Raw genomic sequence first — 13,067 nt, 5'->3', positions numbered from 1 at the left:
CGGCGGGCTCCGACCGGGCTTCTCCAGCCGCCGCTGAGCATCGGAGTGGGAGGAAGGAGGGGAAGAAGGGACCGGAGAAGTCCCGGTGCTGCCATCCAAGAGGATTTTCACCCCACCGCTGCCCCAAACGCCCCAGGAGTTGCTTTTCCCAGCCGGATGGTGCTTTGCCTTGGTGGGGGTGGCACAATGTCCCGGAGGGGCTCCGGTCTTCTTGGGATGGGGCTTGGGGCTGGGTTTGGCCTGGAGGGAGGTGCATAGATTGGCCAGGGGCTGGGGCTGCTCTGCCCGGCTCTCCGCTCCCTCTTCACGCCAGCAGCCCCAGCCGGGTCACCTTGGCCGAGAGGAAGGAGTGGATGATGAAGACGATGGTTTTAGGGCAGGAGTGAAGGTCCAATTGCTGCAAGAAAAGAACAGAGAGATGTTTGCAATGGGGAGGGCTGTTCCCAGAGCAGTGAGCTTCCTGCTTGGGGCCAGGAGGGCAGAGAGCACCCAGAGCCCCCTCAAAACTCCACCACAGCCTTACTGGGGCCCTGGGAAGAGCTGTGCACTGCAGGGGCTGCGTGCAGCCAGGGTTGGGTGGATGAGCCAAGCCTCATCCCCACATGCCAGGCAGGATGGGTGCTGTGTGCAGGGTGGGTGCTGTGCTCCCCTTCTCCCTCCAGGGCTGACAGAAGCATGAGTGGGGGGGTGGTGAGGGCAAAACCAACTCACAATCTCTCCCTCCGGGCCACCAAAGTCCAGGTAGAGCATCTTGGTGCCATCGTCAGAGGACATCTGCAGCTTCTCAAAGGGCTGCTGGAGCAGGACGGTCTTGCTGAGCCCAGGCTCAGTGGTGGAGATAGTGAAGCCCTTGTCGATGTGGATGGCCAGGGTGCAATCCTGCCCCTTCCACGTGCAGGCTGGGGACGGGGACAGGGGTGAGACAGCAGCCACCTACCTCACCGCCCGGGCCACCCCCCCGGTCCCCGCGCTGACCTGCCGAGACCTCCTGGACCAGCTCGGCGGCGCCGTGGGTGCCGTCCACCAGCAGGCGGGTCCAGAGCGCCAGGTCGCGGGGGTTCTCCAGGCTGAAGAGGTGGGTCTGCACGCCCAGCCGGGTGCCGGTGCGCAGCGCGAACGACAGCTCCGCCTCGTACAGCGCCGAGCCCTTGGCCGGCCCCGAGTGCACCAGCCTGCGGCACCGCCGTACCTCAGCTGCGCTCCGCACTGCACCGCGCACCGCTCCGCACCGCGCACCGCTCCGCACCGGCGGATGCGCGGCGGGGCCGGCAGGGGGCGCTGCAGCCCCGCAGATGCGGCCCCGCGCGCAGCCAGCGCCCCCCGCGGCCGGACCGGACCCTCCGCACGTGCCTCCCCCACGCCTTGAACCCCCCCGGCCCTACCACCGCCCCGGGGCGGCACCGCCACCATCCCAGCCCCTGCCACCACCCCTGGTCACTGCCACCACCCCTGGGGCTCTGCCATCACCCCTGGTCACTGCCACCACCCCAGGGGCTCTGCCATCACGCCCAGCTCCTGCCACCACCCCTGGTCACTGCCACCACCCCAGGGGCTCTGCCATCACCCCCAGCCCCTGCCATCACCCCTGGGGCTCTGCCCTGACCCTCAGCCCCTGCCACCACCCCTGGGGCTCTGCCCTGCCCAGCCCCTGCCATCACCCTCTGACACTGCCACCACCTCGGGGCCTCTGTCCTGAACCCGAAACCCTGCCATCACCTCCAGACAATGCCACCACCCCAGACCCTGCCATCACTCCTGGCCACCGCCACCACCCCGTCCCCCGTGCAGGGTCCTACCTGGTGGCAATGAGGGGGTAGCTGTGTGCGGGCTTGCCCAGGGCATCACGGCTCTGCGGCAGGCTGCCATACAGCAGCAGCTCCTTCTCGGTGAGGATGGCCAAGAGGTTCCTGGTGCCAGTGCTGGGGAGCTGCAAGGGGAGGGGGTCAGGGGCCAGCGGCAGCACGGTGGTGAGGGGCAGGAGGGGACATGAGGGTACCTGCTCAGTCAGCCAGCCCACGTGCTTGACATCCCGTCCAGCCACCGTGCCGGTGCCCGCCAGCTGGGCTCGCAGCTCCTCCTTCACCCGCGGCAGCAGCGCGCCCGCGTTGGCCTGGATGGCGCTGAGCCACGACTGCGCCGTGGCCTCGTCCTTCGCCCGCAGGAAGAGGGCAACGCGTCCATCCGCCGAGCACACCTCCAGGTACCTGCAGGGACACGGCCTCGCTGGGTCCCCGTCGGCCCTCAGCGCCACAGGGCACCGCGGTGGCATCACCACCCCTCGGCACCGTGCCCTGACCTGTGCTCCGAGTCGGCAGGGAGGCACTTGCGGGACACGTAGCACATCTTCAGAGGCACGGTCCTGCCCTCCCGGAGCTCCCGAGGGGGTAGCAGGGGGGACGATCGCTTCTGCAGGGCGGCGGGAGAGGGGTCCCAGCTGACCGTTGCTCCCGCCGAGGAGTTCTTGAAGTAGGGGGAGATCTCCTTCATGTACTTCACTGGAAGAGAGGCAGCACCTGGCTGAGGGCACAGCACAGACTGTGGTGGCCTCATCCTGCCCACCAGCACCCATCTGCCCCCCTGAGACCCCTTGAACCCTCCCTGCACCAAAGCTGGTACCGCCTTTGCTACCTCCCTGGAGCCATCACCCATAGGTGCTGCAGCGGGTCCTCTGCTCAGCATCCCTGTGGGTGCAGGGAGGGGATGGCACCAGTGGGCAAGGTTGTACCAGAGGGTGACATGACCCCTGTGATCCTCCCCATCCCTCTGCCCCCACCATCCCAGCCTGGGGAGCTCCCTGGGAGGGATAAAAATGGACTTTTCCTCCTTTTAACTCAGATCAGTTCACAGATGCAAGTCTGAGCAGGTCCCCGGGGCAGCACACGGAGGCAGGGGGTGGGGAACGGGCAGGAGTCCCAGGCCAAAATTACACAGTCCAAACTGTGCTGGTACAGCCGGTCCCATCGCCAACTGGGAACAACAGCTCTCAAATACCATGGCTCGGCCCCAGTAAAAGCCTGGGACTGCGTGCTCGCAGCTCCCAGAGCCCTGCCCCACCAATTACAAACCAGGGACAAGAAACCAGCTTTCAGTCCCCAGTGAGTCTGGCTCCGGAGTCACAGCCCCCAGAGCCGCGCTGGGACGACGGCCGGCTCTCGAGACGTAGGGGAAGGGGGAGATGAAAGTCACCACGAATTGATGGGGGTCCGTAGCTACGTCCTGAAAATTAGACGGAACCAGCCAAAAGACTTTGACTGAGCAGGAGAGGATGCCCTGCACACCACAGCCTGCTGGGACCAGTCATAGTCCTGCCCTGGGGGCAGCGTGGGACCAGCTGGTGGCTTTGGGAAAGGGCTTCCCTTTGGTGGCCCTTGGGGAAAGGGCCGTGGGACAGATGTGTGCCTACTGCCACGTCAGCAGCCATCACCGCTGGTTCCACTCCAGGTCCAAGCCAGTGGGCACGGGTGGCAGGAGGGGGACCTGAGCTTGGCTTTGCAGCCAGCTCTTGGAGGTGACTGGTTGGTGAACCAGCTCCATGGCTGCAGCAAAGCCACGGCAGCCTGACTTTTTGCCAGAAAAAAGCCCTTCTCCCATCAGAAGAGCCTACCATCCCCATCCGTCACCTGCCCACCACCCCCTGTCTTCCCCTTCGTTCCTGTCCCAGCGAGCTCCCCGCAACCTCTGAATCCTGAAATCCCACACGGTGGGGCACGGCGGGGAGGCAGAGCCCCGCGGGGTGTCCCGCTCTGCCCAGCCCCAGCAGGACACAGCTATAAATGGCCACGCCGCCACCACGGCACGTGGGTCGGGTTACCCCGTGGTGGCCAGGGCCAAGGAGGTGGCGTGGGGCCACCAGCCTCGTGCCCTGCACCTCCCGTTATAAATAGCCGCAGTGTTGCCGCTGGCATTTGAGCCAGGCTGGATCTTACCCCGAGTTATTAATCTTGGCAGTGAGGACCAGCCATTATCCCAGTGCCTGGGAACTAATTGGAGTTCAGAAAGATAATCATTCAGCCGCCGAAACCCGAGCAGCGTCCCTGCGCCAGCCCGTGGCTTCCCGGGCACGCGGAGGACGTCACTGGCATTAGCCGTGCGATGGTGGGGTCACGTCCCGATGGAGCAGAGGAGACGAGCAGTGCCTGGCCCAGCACAGGGCACGGAGAATTAGGCAATAGCCAGTGCGTGTGCCTCTCTGGCACAGGATTTAAGGAGGATTTAAGGCTGGTGACGAAGCGCTGACGGGTCCCCGAAGCATGGGGGGATCCCGAGCTGGCACAGGGTGCCAGGATGCAATGGGGGCTGCGGTGCTCCCCCCAGGCTGTGCACCTAGGGCTGGGCCACCGTCCCATGGAGCTGCTGTCCCCTCCGACACAGCAGCAGGCTGCGTTCCAGAGCACACGGCCCGGCCGGAGGACACGGAATGATGGGGCCACCCCCACCCCAGCAGCAGCCACTGCACCCCTGCCTGTCCCTGCAAAGCAAAAACGAAGCCGTGGGGTTTTCTCAGCACGAGCTTTATAGCGGATCGACTCACACTTCCACCAGTCCCTTCACTGCAGCAGCATCACCTGATATTGAATGGATTAATTAATGACACCCATCTCATTAAAGCAAACAACTCAGACGATATCATGCATCATCTGGTAACTGTCATTACATCTACTAGTAACTGTCATTCTTGCACTGGTGTTTTAGTGGTTTTCTAATTAACACCTCACAGTGCTGGGGCTCCCAGGCTGGCTGCCCTCTTCCCATCAGCCAGCACCCCTCCAAAAATCGCTCGGCAAAAATACTCCACCTCCAGCAGGCAAAGAGCCCGGTCAGTGGCTGCCAGGCAGAGCCCCACGGTGCCCAGAGCCCCACGGTGCCTCCACGCAGGCTCTCTGCTCCCCTGGGGAGACAACCTGGACTACTGAGCATCTCCAGCACGGAGCAGAGGGGACACATAGCACCTCCGGCCGCTCAGGGTTTTGCCCTGAGTAATTTTAGGGTTTGAGGGAACAGCAAAAGTCTCTGGGGAGGCCATGAGTGAGAAGCTGCTCGTGGCATCACCAGAGCATCGCGTGCACCCCAGACCCTGCAGCAAGCTGCATCAGGGACATGTTTAACCGAAGGTCCTAGGTCTGCCCTGCTCTTCTGTCTCCATTGCAGTTGCTTTTTTTTTCTCCTCAGCACTCCAGAAAGGAGCAAAACCATCAAAATCCCTTGGTTTTACGCCTTGGGTAACAGATCCTCCCCCTCCACCAGCCCATCCCTCTCCAGGACGAGGAACAAGCCCCAGCTGAGCATTGCTGCCACGACCTGCCCCATGCACGCGCTCGTGGCTCAGCACCGCCCGAAGCCAAGCTCCTCACCCTGGCACGCTTTGCCGAGGAGCCACAAACCTTCCTCCAGGCAGGAAAGCAGCCCCAGCCACAGGGACACTCAGCTTGAGAGCACCCACCCGCTGCCCGGGCCACCAGCCGGGCACTGCAACGCTCTGCTTTAGCCCAGGGATCACAGCACGGATTCACGGAGGAGAGGTTTATGCCTGCGCTGCCAGTAAGGGGTAGGATGGGTCCCACTGCTCCCCTCACCCCAAGAGTCTTCCAGCAGCATCCGTATGGTGCTGTGGGTCAAAAAGGTCCAACCCTACAGGTGGCCATCACATCAGGAAGGCTTCCCGAGAGGTCCTGCAGATCCAGCGCTGGCCCTAAGGAGACACTAAGCCCATCTCCAGCTGGTCCTGCTCTGCCTCAGGACTAATGATGCAAAATTAACACGTGAAATTGGAGGGGGGTGTCAGCAAACACACATCCCAAAGAGACACTCTGAAGCGACCTGTAAACTTCAAGCCGATGCTGTGCTGTGCTTCCAAAACGCCCAACGCAGGGGCTGCCACAGCTGCCCTGTCCAGCATCCCACCCAGGGACCATCCCCTGCCCCTGGCTCCGAGCACAAACGAGGCAGCAGCTGCTGGTCCCAGCTGCCTCCACTCAAGGTCTACCTAGAAGGGTCTGCTCCAGGGAGGAAAATGCCAGGGGATAGGTGCTGCAGGGCAGGGGTGCCACTGCTGCCCCTCCTGCCCCAGCCCTCAGTGCCAAGTGCCATGCTCCAGCTCTTTCCTAAATACTCACCTGTGCTCCTGTGCTGCACGGCCAGCAGTGACTGATGGGCTGAGCGATCTCAGGGAGACCATGGGACAACTCTCCATGTATCCATAGGAGGAGAAACATCCCCAGAAAACTCCCCAGGGAAAGCAAAGCTTCAGGGCGGCAAGGGGTGGAGGAGGATGCAGACCCTCATCGTCCCTCTGCATCATCCTAGGGCAGGTCCAAAGCCTCTGCTGCTTTTGGTTCCTTACCACGCGTAAACCATGACAGCACCCACAGCGTTGCCAAGGCAAAGCCCAGCTGCTCGGACCCTGAGGACCATCACATCTGCCAAGAGACGTTCACTTCAGTGTCCCACAAAGGGCTGGAGGCCACCTCAGGGCTTTGCCTCCCAAAGCCCTTCTGAGCCCAGATGGGTGGCAGTGACAGGGAACTGCACAAATCCTGGCTGCCACCGCCCGAAACCCCCCTTCCACTCCGTGTCGGGTGTTATTTACCCCAGGGCCACTGAAATTTTGTGGGTATTTCACATTTCACACCACGCACATCTCCACCCTCTGCGACTTCCTGGGCTTCCCACGGTTAGGGAAGCCGGGCATCCCCAGCACGACACTCTCCTGGCACCTCTTTGATTTTCTGAATTTCAGGCTTCCAAGTTATTCCTTGGCTGAGCAGGTCCCAGAGAGCTGTGACAGCCCCAGGGGCTCGCTTGCAGCCAACAAGCCCTGGGCTACCATGGAGGGGAGATGCCTGCAGCTGCCCCAGCTCCTCCTCCCCACTGCTCTCGGTTCTCTCCCCATGCCAATACGGCACAGGGGCCTCGCTGGGAAACCCACTCTTGGCATCGAAGCCCTTCCCAGGGCAGCTGCAAGGATGTTTATCAGCCTTTCCCCCACTGTGGAGGGTCTCTGGATACCAGGCAACGAAAAAAAAAAGGGGGGGGGAAATAAGGTAAGGAAGAGCAACTCTCCCCAGAGTAACAATGTAATATAAATACAGTCAAACTCCTCCTGCAAATATCAAGAGAGTCATTTGGCACATCCCAAAAAAAATCTTGGCAGGACACACCGAGAGGTATCTGCGTGTCCTCATGCCCGGCCAGCAACGACGCGCAGGAGCCTGAAGCCGAGCTGGGCAGCCTGGGGTGGGATCCGGCACGTGGAGCCGCAGCTGATAGTTGGAATAAGACACGGCATCTCCCAGCCCTGCCAGTTTGGAGGGCCTCACCCCAACCCACCATCCCGGCCCACGGATGCAGTAACCATAAGGGATGTCAGAGTCGCCCCGGGCAGCGCGCGGGGACCAGAAAGTGCCTGCTTGATGTTAAGGCCATCGTGTCGCTTTTCACCGAGCCCTGGAGCGAGCCCGAGCAGGAGTGGGGAGCAGGGAAGCCCCCCCCTTTGCCACCCTTCAGGCACTTTAAGGCCACCCTCTGCCCCCCAGCCCTGTCACCCCTTCCCAGGGCAGGCCTGGACCGGGCTGGCAGACCCAAAACAGGGAGGAGATGGAGATGCACCATGTGTCTACGTGATGTCCGCAATCGGATGAGCAGCACAGACCCCTGCCCCGCTCCGGCTGTCGCCGGCAACATCCCTGAGCAACCTCATGCTGCGGGACTCGATGGCATCACCTACAAACTAATCACAAAGCCTCCAGCGCATCGTGGGGGGAGCCAGCCCAGCCCCGCTCTCCTCCCAAGGGTACCTGCTGGGAGTTTTAATTAATTAATTAAGAAGTCCAGCAGGTCATACCTGAGCTCAGTGAGCTACAGCAAAGGCCCTGCCTGCAGCTGCCTCCTGGAAGGGCAACCTGGCAGCACCCGGCTCCGCAGGGGGATGGAGGAGGAGGAGAAGGAAGACCAGAGAAGTTGTTCTCTGCAGAAAGGGCAGCTCATCTCCACCTCCCGCAGGACCTCTAGCAGAAAGGAAACCCACGCCAAAGTAAAGGATGAAAAGAAAATAACAGAGAGAGGGTGGTCCGAGAACAGCAGCTACAGGGAGGAATTTTGCAGACTCCCAGAGAAAAAGGCTCTTGTATTTTCCTTTGGTCAAAAAAAAAAAAAACAAAACAACAAACCAACCCCACCAACAACCCTATCTGCTCCCAGCAGCTGTGCAGAGCAGCACATTCCTCTGGCTGAACCGTGGTCCTGCGGCTCCCAGGAGAGGAGGAACCCACAGCAGAAAGGGCTGAGCGAAGCTAAAAATGAAAATCTGGAACTGAGACAATCTGGGGAAGGCGCAGGAAAGCAAAAGCCACGGCAGCGGCCGGCACCAGAAGACACAGAGCTCTTCTTTGTCCCGGCAGAGCCCAGAGCGCTGCTCCCAGATCAAACCTCCTTTCGGGATCCGTAGCACTGCAACCACACCGGGAAGGGGCTCTGGTGGCCCAAGGAGATGGTCAGTGGCCACGAGAGAGGAAGAGTCCCATCCTGGGGGACAGACCCTGGGTGCTCACCCCTGCCCGGTCAAGTTGGCAGAGGGTGGGCAAAGGCGAACAGACGTGATGTGAAGTGTAACGGGAGAAAAGCGGGGTCTCTCCTCCTGCGCTCCCAACACACCAGCACTCAGCCACGGCCCAAGTACGGGGTTCGGGGGCGCTCCCGTGGCCCGACAGCCCCCACAGGGATGGGAGACATCAGGGACCAGTCACCTGGTACCAAGTGGGAGCCCATTCCCAGGGGACCGGCTTCAGTCTCCCCTGGGACAGTGAGGGCTGCAGTCCCTGGGATGTTTGTACCCTCAGCTGGCAGATCAGTTGGGCCACAGTGGGGGTTCAGCTGCCAGACACCCCCCCAGGGAGGCAGCTCCTGAGCTGGCCCTGCCTGCACCAGGCAGCCCACTCCTCCTGCCTGCCCAAAACCCACCCCAGCAAACCAAAGGGTGCCCAGCAAGGAGCAGGGTGCCGGTGTACCCCCTCCCGGCTGGTATAAGCCTCTGGAGCTGCACAGCCCCGCTCCAGCTGAGGATGTGGGTTTAAACGAAAATCCCAGGAAAAGTAGGAAGATTTCCATGGCCTAAGGAGCCACAGAGATCAGGGTGACACCATCAGATAGAAGAGTCGCAAACCCCATAAACCCGCCCCACACCTCCCATCGCCGCCTGCCCGCAGTCCCGCAGCGGGGAGACAGAGCCGCCGCCGGGCACGGAGCGCTGGCACACGTTTCTTCCTCTCCGGAGGGAGATCCCAGCAGTTACCTCCAGCTCTCCGGATGAGCTGACAAACCAGTCTGCATATATTGTTTTCCATTTGAAAGAGTATGCAAATGTGTATGCAGATGATGTGTCACCCCATTCTCCCAGCACATCACCAGGAAAAACAGGGATCAGCCCCCTAGAAGCAGGAGGACCCTCGTTCCCCCTCACACCTTCATCTCCTACCTTCCAAGACCACCTCCTTGCCCGTCTTCTTCAACGCCTGCACCGCCTCGTCATGCGTCGCCTCGGACAGGTCGGTCCCGTTGACGGAGAGGATGGCATCCCCCACGTACAGCGCCTCGGTCTGATCTGCCGCCAGCCCCTTAAATATCTTGGAGATCAAGATGGGCATTTTATTCTCTCGGCCACCTTGGAACAGAAGAGAAATGAAGCAGTTGTGACTGTTGGAGCACATGGAGGGGGATGCTCAAGTACCTGCCCGCCCCAGCGAGGCTGAGCCCTTCTCCCAGCGCTCAGCTGTGCCGGGACATCCCGCAACCCCATTCCCTCGGACGCCCATGGCACATTCGTAACAACCACAAGAGCCAAAACACCACAAGGCTTTACAGCAGACGCAGGTGATTGCTCCAAAAATCACTCAGAACGGTCGCAGAATTCCTCGCAGAGGAAGCACGTACCCTGGCCATCTCCCCATCAGTTTTGGCAGGAAAGCATGTCTTTATCTGCATTAATTGTGTGTGCAGAGCGACCATCCCCGCTCTGAGGATTCCATGATCCAAACAGATAAGACAGCTGAATGTTTTTGGAGAAGCGAAAGAGCCAGGGAGAAGTGAACCCATCGGGCTGTTGGCTCCTCTTCGCACAGTCGCCCTGTTTACCTGCTGCTCCCTGTTCTCCAACCTAAAAGGATGTTATTCAAACCTCCGGCAGCTCGAGGAGATCAATTTGCACGTTAACTTTTGAACCTGCAGGGAGATCCGAGCATTTTGCTGCCGTCGTGCCAGGGAGCCGGGGTGCAGCAGCCACCGCCGAGCCCCAGCCCGGGCAGGCACAGCCAGGGGTCAGCAGCCCCCGACGTGCCCTCCGCCCTCCCCAGGAGCCTCTAAGAGACCATCTCCCACCGCGGAGGGAGATGTTGAGCCCAGCCTGTCGTCACCGCTCGCCTTGGAGCTGCTTGCAGCCAGTGCCACAGGCATTTCCTCGCTCCGACGCCTGCCAAGCCCCTCGGAGGGCTCCGGTTATCAGCTGTCAGAGGCCTCCGCGGGGGCTGCTCCGAGCTGCCGAGTCTGTCCTTCCAGCAGGAGCTCCTGGCCCGGGCTGCCTCCACCGAGAGCCCCTGCCAGGGCCAGGAGCCTGTGCCAGCTCAGCTCCCGCACGGCTCCCCGCTGTCCTGCCAGCCAGGGCAAGGCCAGCCTGGCAGCTACGGCGCCCGGCCCCTCGCCACGTCCCAAGGCAGGACACCCCACCCGCAGCCCGGTTTGCGGCCAAGCGTCCCGGGTGAAACACGGCTGGCACGCTTTTCAACAGGGGAGCGGCAGCAGCCTGGGTGAGGGGGAGCGATGCCCACCCCTAGCAGCAGTGGCGGCACTGGCAGGGCTGCCCCACCGCCTGTAACAGCTGAGAGCTCCCAGTTTGGATGGCAACTACTTGGCTTCCACGTACGTCACCGCAAAAATAAAGTTTTAACTGAGCCGAGTGACGTTTCTCCTTTGCTGGGAGAGCCACGGAGCTCACAGTAACTTGGCAGCCAAGGGGCTGTTACGAAGGGGGCTTTATGCTTCCCAAAAAGCAGAGCTCAGGCATCCCACCGACGCAGCCAGCGGCACTGTTTCAATGTAGTTCCAGCACCCGGACATCCCCATCACAAAACCTCCCCACTTCCAGAGGGAGCCCGAGGCTGCGGCTGTGGTCCCTCCGAGCTGGGAGGAGAAGCCACGTCAGGGCTGCCGAGCCCACTGCTGCCCTGCCGGCACACGGAGCTCCGGACCCTTCGCCCACGCGCCGCACCAGCCCTTTGCCCGCCTGCTCGCTGCCCCTTTCGTCCTCCTTTCATGGAGTTTCCAACACGCTCGGAGCTGCGTGAGCAGCAAAGGCAGAAATGCCATCCCTGCCCCAAAAAGTTTCCAGCCTGAAGTTCAGGCGAGTCACTGCGGAGCTCGGGAGGGAAAACAGGGATTGTAACACGGAGACTTCCCACCGCTCAGCTCTCCAGGAGCAGACATCTCTGAGCTTGAGAGCGTTGGTTTAACACCCCAGCTCCCCGTGCCTGGAGATCTCCAAGGGCTTTACAGTCGCTTCCTTCGCTTTGCCGACAGCGTAAAAGGGGCATTTCTCAGCACGGGGACACGGAGAGGACAAGGACACGCTGGCAGAGCCCTCCCTTTGGAAGGGCAGCTTTTGTGTAACCGGGTGCCCTGCACGTCCCACATGCCTCAGGAGCCAGCACCCTTCCCCTGCGTGCAAAGGGGCTGGAGGAGCCCCCTCCAGCTCCCAAAAGCCGGGGACCCCCACTCTGGCCGGGGCACGGTGGGCAGGGGCTGGCCGGACACTGCTGGAGCCCAAAGTGCTGCGGCTGGGGATGTTTCGGGTCCCGTCACTGCCACGCGTTCGCCCTCCTCGTCCTGCACAAGGGTTAGGGCTGTGCCCGGGGTGTGAAGACCCCGACCCCAACCCCAAGCCCAGCCGCTGCCCCAGCTCCGCTCCGGCGGCGGGATTCGATCCCGGGCGCGGCAGCGAGCTGCGGGACAGGCGGCAGCAACAGGTCTCGGTGCCCGGTGCCTCCCCCCCAGCCCCGGGCACCCCCGCCTCGCCCCGGCCCTCACCTTTGATGCTGATGCCGAGCCCCCCCACGTCCTGCTTGACGACGCGCACCGTGCGCCTGATATTGGCGAGCGCCTCGGGCACGGCGGAGCCCGGTTCGCCGCCGTTCAGCTGCGCCGCCGGGGCCTCGCCGGGGCCGGCAGCGGGGCCGGGGCCGTCGGCCGGGCTCACCCCCAGCACGTCCTCGGCCAGGGTGAGGAGGACGCGGAGCCACTGCCCGCCGGGGCCGCGCAGCTCCAGCAGCCCGGTGCGCGGGGCGCGCCTGCCCGCCGCCATCTTCCGCGCCTGCCGCGCCGCCCCCGCCGCTCCCGCCGCGCCGCTCCGCGCCGCTCCGCGCCCCGCGCACCGCCCCGCGCACCGCCCCGCCGGGACCGAGCCAGCCGGGTGCGCCCAGCTCCGCTCCGGCCCGGGATGGGGTGTGGGGGCAGGACTCGGGTCCCGGGTGCTCCCCGGTGCTTCCTGCTCCGGCCCGGGATGGGGTACGGGGTGGATCCCGGGTCCTGGCTGCTCCCCGGTGCTTCCTGGTGCTCCTCGCTCCGGCCCGGGATGGGGCACGGGAAAGGGGGACGACTCAGATCCCCGATGCGCCCCTGTGCTCCCCACTCCGGCCTGGGATGGGGTACGGGGAGAGGACCTCGATCCTGGGTGCTCCCCGGTGCTCCTTGCTTTGACATGGGATGGGGTACGGGGAGAGGACCTCGGTCCTGGCTGCTCCCCGGTGCTCCTTGCTTTGACATGGGATGGGGTACAGGGCAGGACCTGGGTCCTGGATGCTCCCCGGAGCTCCCCGCTCCAGCCCGGGATGGGGTACAGGAGAAGGACCTGGGTCCTCAGTGCTCCCTCTCCAGCCTGGGGTGGGGTACGGATGGAGGACTCAGGTCCTGGGTGCTCCCCGGAGCTCCCCGCTCCACCCCGGGATGGGGCACAGGGAGGGATGCAGGCCCCAGTGCTCCATTGCTTGTCCTGGGTCTGGCCCTGGCCGTGCTGGGAGTCCCCATGC

At 62.9% G+C, this 13,067-nt stretch overlaps 1 protein-coding gene across 1 annotated transcript; it reads right to left on the bottom strand.

The window, feature by feature from the left end:
• Window positions 1-304: 304 nt before the first annotated feature.
• SNTA1 (syntrophin alpha 1) lies at window positions 305-12,343 on the bottom strand. The gene is made up of 8 exons (XM_086622819.1): window positions 12,070-12,343; window positions 9,470-9,655; window positions 2,297-2,495; window positions 1,997-2,204; window positions 1,797-1,927; window positions 976-1,172; window positions 712-899; window positions 305-397 (listed from the first exon to the last, which is right to left on the bottom strand). Exons 1-8 carry the CDS (start codon window positions 12,341-12,343, stop codon window positions 305-307), a joined length of 1,476 nt encoding a protein of 491 aa, XP_086478945.1.
• Between the last annotated feature and the right edge of the window lie 724 nt (window positions 12,344-13,067).

The sequence above is a fragment of the Tauraco erythrolophus genome, chromosome 18 (assembly GCF_009769465.1).
Source record: "Tauraco erythrolophus isolate bTauEry1 chromosome 18, bTauEry1.pri, whole genome shotgun sequence".
Classification (NCBI taxonomy): domain Eukaryota; kingdom Metazoa; phylum Chordata; class Aves; order Musophagiformes; family Musophagidae; genus Tauraco; species Tauraco erythrolophus.
The sequence above is the reverse complement of the archived record's forward strand: the minus strand, read 5'-3'. Positions and strand labels throughout refer to the sequence as shown.

Excerpts from the sequence above, each read along its gene's own strand:
- SNTA1 (XM_086622819.1), bottom strand. The coding sequence starts at position 12,343 with ATGGCGGCGGGCAGGCGCGCCCCGCGCACCGGGCTGCTGGAGCTGCGC. Across the intron at positions 2,496-9,469 it reads CAAGGAGGTGGTCTTGGAAG|TGAAGTACATGAAGGAGATC; the intron begins GTAGGAGATGAA and ends CCTCTCTTCCAG. Across the intron at positions 2,205-2,296 it reads CCTGCCGACTCGGAGCACAG|GTACCTGGAGGTGTGCTCGG; the intron begins GTCAGGGCACGG and ends GTGTCCCTGCAG.